Source organism: Perca flavescens, chromosome 6 (genome assembly GCF_004354835.1).
Source record: "Perca flavescens isolate YP-PL-M2 chromosome 6, PFLA_1.0, whole genome shotgun sequence".
Lineage (NCBI taxonomy): Eukaryota > Metazoa > Chordata > Actinopteri > Perciformes > Percidae > Perca > Perca flavescens.
The window spans coordinates 39,762,768-39,774,837 of record NC_041336.1 but is presented as its reverse complement, the minus strand read 5'-3'; the positions used below and the strand labels follow the sequence as shown (position 1 = coordinate 39,774,837).

Sequence of the window (12,070 nt, the reverse complement as noted above, 5' to 3'; positions counted from 1 at the left end):
ACATATTACCACTAATTTTACACTTTTTTTTTTTTTATATATGGTCAAAAAAACGCATTTATATCAAATTATACCTAATTTCTGAGTTAAAAAAAGCTGAAATTATGAATTATTTTGACTAACAGTTGAGATCAATGGGAACATATGTTAATGGGTTATCACAGACAAGTATAAGTCAAAGTTTAGTGAAAATACTGTTTTACTGTTTTTTTAATGGCAGCCAATAATCCCACTTGTTGTCCTCTTGGGTCAAAATTGACCCGGTCTGTTTTGGCTATTAATAAAGCATAAAGTATGAATTATCACCCAATTCTATTTTACACCTTCTTAACAACTTCATTCCAACTCATTACCACAAGTTTTACACTTATTTTTGGAATTTATGGTGAATAAACTTCATTTACATGAAATAATACCTAATTTTAGGGGTAAAATAAGCATAAATTATGAATTATTTTCATTATAGTTAAGATCAGATGAACCTATGTTTGTGGATAATCACTGACTGGTATATGGTAGTGATTAGTCAGGATATGGTTTTGAAACCATTTTATTATTTTGAATGGCAGCCAATAATTACACCTGGTGTCTTCCTCGGCAAAAGGTGACCTGATCTGCTTTGCGTGTTTATAAAGCATAGGCAATTATAATTAATCACTCAAATCTGTGTTACCACTTTTATTCAACTTCATTCCAATTCATCTCAACTAGTTTTACACTTATTCTGTTCTATTTATGGTCAACAGACCTCATTTACATAAAATTATGAGTAAAATCAGTTGAGATCTGAGATATTGAGAAAGTTGTGTTTGGATTAATGGCTGGTATGTGACAATTATTATATTCCCAGGTTAAAATTAATGAATGCAATTGTATTCACAAACAAAGGAGCGCTACCAAAAAGGAAAAAAATTATTTACGGAAAGTTTACTTGTCCCCTTTTAGGAAAAGACACATCAAAGGTGTTATAACAACAAGTTTACAAAACTGTAGTTTGAAGTTGTGTCTGTATGTTTGTATTTGTGTGTGTGTGTGTGTGTGTGTGTGTGTGTGTGCGTGTTTTCTGTGTGTGTATTTGTGTGCGTGTACATACGCACACATGTCATGTGTCTGTGTACATTTTTATGTCAGGACAGCTCAATAGTGTGATATATTGCAGGTCTCAGCTGTTTCTGAGTGTGTGTGTGTGTGTGTGTGTGTGTGTGGGGGTACGCATGTGCGTGCGTCTGCATGTGTGTCTGTGTGTGTGCGTGTGTTCATCTGCTGAAAAGAACAGTAGTGTGATCCACTGCAACGGGTGAGTGTGTGAGTGAGTGTGTATGCATGCGTGTGTGTGTTTGTGTGCGTGCGTTCATGTGCTGAAAAGCACAATAGTGTAATCTTTTGCAGGTCTCAGCTAATGTGTGTGTGTGTGTGTGTGCACACAAGCATGTACACGCGTTTGTGTGTGTGTTCATCTCCTGAAAATCATAATGATCAATTGCCCAATTTCAGTATGTTGTGTTTGTGAGTGTGTGTGTGTGTGTGTGTGTGTGAATGCATGTGCGCGCACACACGTGTACATGTGCATGTTTGTTGTCCATGTGTGTGTGTGTGTTTGGGTGCATTTCCATGTGCTGGAAAGCACAATAATGTGATCAATTACATGAGGTAGTTCTCAGCTGCTGTTTGTATGAATGTGTGCGTTTGTGGGGGTGGGGGGTGGGTGGGGGGGGGGGTGTATGTGTGTGCATGTGTGTGGGGGTGTTTTTGTGTCTCCGCATGTGCATTCATGTATGTGTGTGTGTGTTCATCTGCTGTTGAGCGCAAAAGTGCCCCATTGCACCACCGGGTCAAAATTGACCCGGGAGGAACACAAATGCAATAAAATTAAATAAAACACCCAAAATTCTATGAAAGCAGTGATCATTAATTTTACTTGCGAAGAACTTAATTGGGAACCACCCATGCTATTTTTGGTTAATTTGGTTGAAAGAAACCCATCTTTGAAAACGGGTCAAATTTGACCCGAAGACGACACAAGGGTTAATCGAATATACCCGACAAAACATCCGTGATGCGGTTTCCTTCTGCTGCACGCAAAGCCGTTCCCGTCACTTTCAAAAATTTTAACATATTGAAAGCAGTTACTCAAAAAAAATATGTGCAAGTCGAGCGCACTGCCACACACATCTGGACCGCTATACTCTAAAACACATTTCGTTCTCACCTTTCTCCTAAACTCCACTGATGGCTTGAGTTCAGCACTTGAAACGCAAATTAAAAGCAAAGACCTTGAGGCACGGGGGCCATCTGGTCTAGCTGCTGTGTCTTGTGCTTCCACTGTAAATGTTTCATTAGCAGGCTGATTATTCCTTCCCCACAGGCTTAAAACTGCTTGAGGAATAAATGACCAAAAGGCTGTACACAGTAGTCAAATTACATCAACAAATACGAAAAAAAAAAACTGCCATGTAACATATGCAATAAGGAATAAATAAGTAATTTTCTTAATTATTCGATTAATCATTTGGTCTAGAGTTAAAAAAGGTGAAAAATGCTGATCATAATACATCGATCTGGACCGATATATCAATTCAATGATCAACGATCCAATATCATCGATTCGAAGTGAAAATATCGATACATAGATGCGCCTTTATTTTGAAATTCACACTTTATATTTATTCTTTTTATTAAAAAGAATAGTTTGCTTGTTATTTAAGTCTCGGTAATAAAATCATTTTAGTTGCTTTTTCTGAGTTGATATTAATGTAACTGATTGTGTTTAATGGGCGTATATCATCTCATACCGATCGCAGGCCCCTAAATTGAATCGAATCAAAATCGTATCGTGGCAGACTTTGTGATACCAGCAAATATCATATTGTTGTCCAAAGAATCAATATAATCTTATCGTGATGAAACCCCTAGTGTTAAACTGCTTTTTCTTTTGGCCAATTGTTTACTATCATAGAAGACAAAGAAAGCCTGAATGGTTGCCAATGTATTTCCTCTCGATTGACCAATCACTTTATCCTTTTGATTGCTTTTGATTATTTGGATTCTGTGACCTGCTCTCTAATTCCATCCTAAGGTCAACTTTACATATATAGCCCCCCCTTTAAGAATACCATAACTCTTTCAATATATAGTCATTTCATCTAATTATGTCACAATGCGGTGAACTCTGCAGCCTCTAGAGGTCGGAACATTTCACACACGATTTCACTCATGACACACTTGTTTTCTTTGCACACGAGCTGTCAGAGTGGCAGAGTGATTGAGGACACCATCATTTTTAGGCATTGGCAGAATGAAAACTTTTGATGGGCATTTTAATTGTCACTGAGGCGATAGTTTACCTATGACTCACAATCTCGCCAACGTGCAGTGGAAGGACACAGGGTTCCAACAATGACCCTGGTTGATTCCACAACTCCATATACAACTTTTAGATGGTAAGATGGACAAGAAGTTCAACAAGGAAAGACTATTTTCTCATGGAAGCACTGATAAAATGGAAAAGTCTTCAAGCTTTACAGCACAACAAAAGTTCGCACAGTGGCCATGATTTAACGTTTCCTTAGTTTTACAATTCTACATATTTAAACCAAAGTGCTACTTCAACTGAATAATGTTACTTCTTCAGTTTTGCCTTAACATTTAAAAGAGAACTACGCAGTTTTATTAGCTTAATTTACCTTAACTTAACAGCTTTGAATGGTTATATGACTTTTTTCGAGTTGAATGGTGGTCGTCTCGCTCCCCCCTAGCGTCTGTGAGCTGAAAAACCACCCTTGCAACTTTCGGCCGGCCTCAGCGTCAGGAAGTATCGCGTGAAATCAGGTCTCAGGAAATCAAGTAAACATAGGAGCTGCCAAATATCTATTCTGAAGCTGTAGGGGGAGCTCTATAGAAAAACCTGCCAGCAAAAAGCCAGAAAACAGTGAAGAAATTGCCAAAACTGCATAATGCCCTTTAAAATCTAATGCAGTAAAACAAATTCCCAAGATTTATTAAATTTGCAGACTTTGCCATTCTGGTATATATTTCCCTTAATCCCATGACCAGTGGCAACCCTGTAGGACAGCTAACTTGTTGACTTTGGTATACACTGTAATATCCCACCATATTCAAAGCAATGTAAATCATCAAACCAAATGTTTTCACCAATACTTAATACTTTATTTTCATTAAAAACCACAGATCCACTACATTAGTACAATAGGGTTCAATTAATGTCAAACTAAATAAAGATTAGAGCAGAGCTGGACACAGTCAACCAAAGGTAACAGCACAGAGAGGCAGACAGTCACAAATTCAATCAAATACACTTTCCTCCCACAGTATCCAACTCTTGTTTAAGAGAAAATCAAATGATGTGCATTATGTTGAAGAGTTTCACCAAATGAAGTGGGTCAAGTCATTTTTTTCCCTTGCAACAGAATGATGTTCCCTATGCAGAGGAGCTGTAACAGTCTTTTAGCTGGAAGACACAGGGGGACATGGAGCCTATCTGGATACTGTTTCCTGATTGGATGATTAACAAAGTGTCTTTTCCTGGCCCCTCTCCACTGATTGGATGAATGAAGAGGAAAAGGAGAGGTGATGGAGTCCAGGGCTACCAGAACTTGGCCCCTAGAAGAAGAGAGAGGTTCAATAAGTTAAAGGAAGTAACTTGGCGGTCCACAGTGGATGGCAGATGAGGAGGAAAAGTAGAGCTGCTTGGAGAGGGTGAGCAATGAAGATGAGAGGTGACGTGTTGTATTCAATTAAACATTGTATTAATGGCTCCTTCCACCTTATTAATCAAGGCCAACATTTTAATGGCTATAACTCAATGACACAGACAATTAAAAAGGGATTACAAAAGTATCTTGCAGACTGACTGTCCCATCTCAAAAGGTTATGAAAACCTTCTGCAACCACTGGAAGACAATACCATACCTACAGTAAGAGATAGCAGTATGACATTCCACAATTAAATTGGGCATATCCATGACATGTAGGCCCTGTTAACACTTGGCACTACAATCAGTCTTGGGTGGTCTGATTACAAGTTGGCAGCTCTAAATACAGGTGGGAATACACCCAAAACAGATGCTTGAGTATCCTTAAACCACTCCAGCTTCACATTGGCTGCCAGAATGTCCCCAGTTGTGCTTATTAGGAGACAGGTCTCTCCTACCACCAGGTGTATCCAAACAAACATTTGGACTTGCAATGGCAGGTTTTATTGGTGCGTCAAGGATAGTTCTCTGCCATTGGAAGAGTCAGACAAGGCCTGGTTTTGATTATTGGTTAACATTATTGACAGACCTAAATCTTGAATTGCAATGACGAATAATTATTATGTGAAGTTGTATCAAGTCTTGTCTCATTTTATAATGTATATAAAGAAAGGATCATAACGGAATGAAATTACTATTGGGTGCTACCATCATTTATGTTGTACCTATGCGCTATTTATACTTTTTTCTCAATATTAAACTTCTGAGGAGAACTGTTATTTTCTTAATAAATCGATTAATCATTTGGTCTATAGAGTAAAAAAAAAAGTGAAAAATGGCCATCATAATTTTCCAAAACCCAAGTTGAACTATTAAACAGCTTTTTGACCAATGGTTTACTATCATACAAGACACAGAAAGCCTACAGGTTGACAATTAATTCCCTCTTGATGGACTACTCACTTAGTCAGCTAATTGTTTCAGCTCTAGATCCTCAGCTTGACCCATCCCCACTCAACACTCCAGTCACACCGGAGCAAGGTATTTTTTAAACAATTTAATTTTATTTTATTTCAAGCTAATTGGGCTATACAGAAGGAAGACGGTATGTTAAATGGATATTGTTTGAAGATGTGAAATGTAGGTTTAAATATCCGTGTCAAAATAATATTAATGTTTGCAACTAAGATAGACCTAAGTACGTCATTAATGGCAGTTAAAACTTGTGTGATTTAGTGTAGACATTGTTTTTGCTTACAGCAGCCCTATCCTATTTAGTAGTTGCATCTTTCCACATTTAAAACCCAATGTGAGCTGGCAAAGAAAATACACTCCCACTTGGTTACTAGAGTTGCATTTCAGATGTACATGATACTATGTCTAAATAGGGCCCTGGAATATGTATTAGCCTGTTATGTCGGTATAAGAATAAATGATATATGTCTAGTGATGGATTATATTAGATCAGCCAAGTAAAAGAGTGTGTAGGAAAAACACAAAATGCAATTTAATCTTCTCTCTAATGATGGTTGCTTGTTACTGATGGCAGGTCATAGTTTTCATGTCTTCATAACTACATTACTGGAATATATAATGCAGATTATAGGGCAATGGATGACAGGCCTTAATATACACTAAGTGTTCGAAAATTACACAATATCTCTTTGCCACTTTCCTTCAAAGGAAGCTGTAAGAGCTTTCTTACCTGACGGGGGTTCAGTAGTTGATCATCTTCTTAATTGCCTCAAAGCACTTCCACTTGTCTGGGATGTAGAAGGGTTCAAAGATGTGGGGGAAGGGGGTGTCATAACCACAGACCCTACTGATGGGAGCCTCCAGGTTAAGGAAGCACTCCTCCTGCATGGGGAAAACAACACAGATGAGGACAAATACTCTCATTATTGGTTGAATGCTGTCAGTGCTCAAACACAATTACTTCAGGCAGGGAAGCCCCCCCCCGTGTTCAGACTGCAACAGCTCTGGTCCTCAAGTGTTTGATATGTCTGAGAGAAAGAAGGGGCTTCTATCTTACAGTCAGCTGCATGTCACAAGTATGTTTGGCCAACACTATGACGAGGGGATATAGGATACTGACTGGAAAAAAACGACTATCTTGACAACCTAATTTCATTTTTATAGCCACATCTGACTTATATGCTACAAGTCAAAATGGTTCATTTATGGTCCTCAGAGCAGGCCAGTGCTAAGGCAATTTGGCCAAAGTGCCAAACAAGCCATGACTCATGTCTCTATATTGGCTTTTGACCTCTTCCCATGGAGACAAAGCAGAAATAAGTTGGCCAAAACACTCCAAATGGGACAAACCCCCTGATGAGTTAAATGAACACACTTGGATGCGTGCACAGATTTGCAGAAACAGATCTGAAGTACCCTCTTTCAGATGAACGTGATCTGCAAACAATTCAAGCCACCGAAAACCAGAATATACGAGTTGACTCAAAGGGAGGTTGCAGCGCACCCTCTTTGCGTATTGCTTTGTTGTGCACAGTCTGACCTGTTTTTTGGGACAATGACAGAATCACAAACTCAGCCATGTAATCCCACATTAAGAACCCATCAATTGGCTGCCATGGAGCAGTTTGGCATCTGACAGTGCAGGACTTGTAGGTTTCACACTATGTTATTCATTTCTTATACAAGATCTGGTCTAGGGGAATGTCAGTCTTGATAAGGAGCTGTTTGTGCTTTGGTACTTTTACAGCCTGTAAAAATACAACACAAGAGGAGAAGAACAGAGAGAGACTATAGCAGAAGTCTGCTGCTCTATGTGCCTGTGGAGTTCACATGGTACAGTGAGAGCTTTCCCGCCTGAATGACAGTTCTTGGGTTGTATCACTGAATTCAATGGATTGCCAAATAGGAATACAAATCCAGAATGATCAATGTTGGACAGCTTTTAGTTTAAGTGCACCTGACTTGTGGAACAAAATACAGCACTTAAAATCAACTCACTTGTGCTTTTGGACATTTTAGAAATCAGATTTTGGACCTCCAAACTTCTACTTGTAATTGCTAAATGATTAACACGGATGCTATATGAAAACCTTCCCAAAAATAATAAACAGGGACGAGCGAGGACTATAAATCGAACACCCTCAGACATTGCCACTGTTGAGCCCTAGCAGTCTGTTATTGGTTGTTCAAAACGGTTTCTCGCTGCCTACCTATAACAAGGAAGTTCAGTGATAGAGATAGAGAGACGATGCTAGGGATGCTAATTAAGATTTTCTTTTGGAACTGATAGCCGACCCTCATTAACCCGATCATTAACCGTTTACTGACAAGAAGGAAACTGAGTCCTCCTGACTTGTACCTGTCGCACCGCCACAATGTTGCATGCATAGTCGTGGACACATGCGGCCCCTTTCCTGGAACCACTTGCATGTAAAAAATGTTTTTTTAAAGATTTATGTAAGAAGATTCTGAATGAATTTGCAACTTCCAAAAATACTTCACTACAAAATAACCTTAATATTGCCTAACATCAGAATGAATTGTCATCAGGGCTCAACGCTAATTTTTTTAAGTGGTTGCCGGCTTAGCAATCAGGCATCAGCTTTTGGTTACCAAAATTGAGAATACAGTAGCCATGTTTTAAACTGCCTATATTTGGAGCAATTAATTTCTTATGTAACTATACCACACATTTTAATAATGAAACAATGAGATAATAGCTTGCAATACAACTTCCCATCCCTCTCAAATAGGGGTGCAACGATCACAAAACTCACGGTTCGGATCCCAGTCAATTTTCGGATCAGCACAAAAAAGGGGGGAATTTAAATGATTATTAAAGTGATGGTTGGGAGTAATTTCACCCTAGGCTGCTTTGCACCTTGACCTCGAGCCAAACAACCCCCCTTAAGCTTTTTTCCCTTGTTATAACGTTGGTCGAGTTAGCATTATTAGCTGGTTAGCTTAGTGCAGGCGCCAATGGATCCACGTTTGTATCTCTTAAGTTACCCCACTAATAATGCCCGGAATGATACCGAACTTCTACACTAGTACAAATAGTTTCTGTACTTAAAACGAGGCATTAGAAAGTTTGTAACTACACCAGAAGGAGGGTGAGTCACCATTTTTGCAGTGAATGAGCTTTTGCCCTAAGTATTTATGAAATAGTGAACATTTCTTATGAACACTGACAAGGACAAACACTTTCCCTACCACTGACCCAAAATAACACCACAAGGCACCTTGTTTTCCTTTCATGTATTGATGAAAGTGACAATGAGATTAGATGAACACTCACCACTTATAGTATGTTGATTTTTACCCCCAAACAACGTTAAGCTACCATGAATAAAACTCAGCACTTCCTTCAAAATGTTCAAGTTAAAAATGATTGAAGCCTTCCCTGTTTCACTAGGCTTTTAATGTGTTTGTTGACAGTAGCTTACTCTCGCATTGCCAGACCTTACTCCACAGCGCTGCGGAATGGTCTGGGTTGTTTGCATTTCTTTAAACCAATTACAATTGTCTTGGGCGGCACTATTATCAGTGAAGTTAATGTTAATTAATAAAATTACAAACCATAACATTGGATTACAAACATGCATTGTTTTGTGTGAGGGCAATGTAAAGTCTAAGCGGGAATGAAAGCTACTATATAAAGAGGGAATTTATGAATGCAAATACATAGAATGTCTATTGCTAAAAAAAATGCTAATATGCTAATAGGGCTGGGAAAAAAATCAAGTTGGTAGGTCAAATCGATTCATATTTTCAAAAAAATCGATATTTTAAATTTTTTTTAATCCAAATACAGTATAAATAATTTGGATGTTTAACAATCTTTGTTGCACACTGCACAGTGACTTTTCACTTAGAGAAAGGGTTTGCCTTTGTAATTTTGTTTATGTTGATGCACTTTAATTAAATACAATAAATATATATTTTTAAAATATATTTACAGTTTGCAGTTATTTTGTTTTAAATGGAAGGGGGGGAAAATCGAATTGAATCGTAAATCGAGTTTTTTATAAAACAATCACAGATTTTTTTAGGGAAACAAATCGCCCAGCTCTATAATGCTAATAGGATCAAAAAGAAGTTTGGTTTCATAAAACATTAGGACTAATAAAGTTGTCTTTCCATTCCTCACCCATTCAATACTTTTGTTCTGGTGTGTGTTGAGCCCCCATCAGGCTGCTAGTGCAGTTAGATTTTCAGTCTCGTTTTAAAATCAGATGCACCTTTAAGGCTATTTTGAACATGACATTATTTTTATTGCAGACATTCAGTATGTCAGAAAACTTGGAAAGAGTAAAATTTACATTTAACTCAACAGGTAAAATGCCATTTTAGTTCAGAAGTTTTCACAACACCTAGCAGTCACATTAAGTTAAGAAATGGCTAACAGTCATCTGCACTTTTTTTTTCTAATTGTTCCAAGCAGAGAGTTCTTGTAAAACACAGTGGTCACAATTGTACAGCATTCCATTGTGTCTTTGACAACCACTGGAAAAAGTATAACTTTTTTTTAAATCCAAATGATCAGCCAGAGTTTGTACTTTTTGGAACCTGAATCGACTATAGTCAAGACTGTTGTGGTTTGGTGAGTTAAGGGAAGGAGGGTGAGTCACCATTTCTCTCTGTGTATCCCTGAGGTCCATGAAAGCATTGTCTTTAGCCACATCTCATTCTGCCCTACTCTGTTCAGTCCTACACTCAGGAAAGGGCCTGCCAATGACAAATTAAAATCACTAGGACAGAAGCAAAAGCTTAATAAAGGAAACTTGCCAAGACCTACTTAACTTCCCTTTGTCTTTATTTAAAAGAGAAACATCCATTAATAGATCTTTCAGGAAGGTGGATAGGTAGTAGCTGAAGCCACTCTTTCTGGAAATAATACACTAAAGCACTCCCAGGCAACATTGCCTGGAGTACACAGGCTTTACTGACAACCAGTTTCTCTTTTTGTCCCTTGATTTTAATCCTGGGAGGGCCACACAAATAAACAAAGAGGTGTGGTACGAGTTGAAACCTTTACCATCCACACTGCTGTTAAACTCAATTAGTCCCAGCCATCCCATTCTCAAAGCCGAAATATAAACGGACATGCCACGCAGCTGACACGCTCTCGTTTATTTGTTATGTATACATTATTTTATTGCCATTACTCGTTTTCCCTGTTTTCATACATATTTAGCAAAATTACAGTTTGCTAAATATATCACATTTTGTTAGTTGGATATTGGATGTGAAAAGAGGGAAATGGTTCTAACATTGCACTTTAGATGTGTGTGAATTTCCCACACCAGGAGTCATTTATTTAGTTCTATTTTATAGCATTCGATTATCTATTCAAAAAATGTTCTATGCTCTGTGCAAAATGTAAAATTTTCAATTAAAGAAAAGATAGAAAATACATATTTGTGTGTGCTGTAAGGTGGTTAGAAAAAATGAAATCGGAAACGGCAGACTCTATTAAACTCTCATGAAACACAGTATGTTCTGATACACAGACTCACCTGTACTGTTGAGCTGATTTCAGCAGCAAAGCCTCCGGTTATTGGTGCCTCATGACTGATGAGCAAACGTCCAGTTTTCACCACTGACTGAAGAAAAAAAACAAAACAAAGACGATTACAGGAGGTTCAGCGTTCCACTCTTTCATGGTTTGAAAGCAGCAGTGCCTGTAAATGATGTGGTTGGCATTATCTGCAAAATTAAAACAGGGCAAATTGGTCAAATCAAGCAAATCAGAGTTCAAACATAACATTGTTAGTAGTGCCTTCACGGCTTAGCTGAATGGGTGAACAGAACCAAATTTCACTCAAATCAAGTAAAGTAAGTAAATCAAGTTTTTTTTTGTTTTTTTTAAGAATATTCATACAGGAACTAGAGATGCACCGACTGACTGGCCAGTGACCGGAATTGGCCGATTTTCAAGTGCTCGGCCATGACCGGCGACCGGCCGGTCAGTCTGACATATGCAGATTTTATGCCGGTCAAAAGCTCTCGGGCGCCGCATGATTAACATGCCGCAAGATCAGCGCACCGCCGCTCAATCAGATGTTTATGAAATGTTATAAAGTCGTAATTATACACGGCTCTGCAGAGCTGTCTGCTCTACTGATCTCAGCCGCTCTCTCTCTCTCCCCTCTGAGGCTGAATAAGTGGAACATGAAAACCGCGGGAAAGAGAAACGCTGTATTCCCCCGACACGCTGCATTAATGTTACGGTTTAAAACGCTTTCAAGGTTAGTGGGGATGCACACCGCTCAAAACCTACATTAAAAACGTAGTAATCTTCCCCCAGCGTTTCGTTTGTTGATAAACTGTGTGTAAAATGTTTATTGTGTGTAATTTAGGTTTTCAGGTAACGTTACTGT

General features: G+C 38.4%; 1 protein-coding gene across 1 annotated transcript in view; it reads right to left on the bottom strand.

Moving 5' to 3' along the window:
• Nucleotides 1–4,143: 4,143 nt before the first annotated feature.
• bckdhb (branched chain keto acid dehydrogenase E1 subunit beta) overlaps nucleotides 4,144–12,070 on the bottom strand; it is an 82,243-nt gene continuing 74,316 nt past the window's right edge. The window contains exons 9-11 of the mRNA XM_028581755.1: nucleotides 11,207–11,293; nucleotides 6,418–6,569; nucleotides 4,144–4,620 (exon numbers count right to left, since the gene is read on the bottom strand). Of these exons, the coding sequence (XP_028437556.1) occupies nucleotides 6,429–6,569; nucleotides 11,207–11,293 (228 nt within the window). The 3' untranslated portion in view covers nucleotides 4,144–4,620; nucleotides 6,418–6,428. The remainder of the gene's footprint in view (nucleotides 4,621–6,417; nucleotides 6,570–11,206; nucleotides 11,294–12,070) is intronic.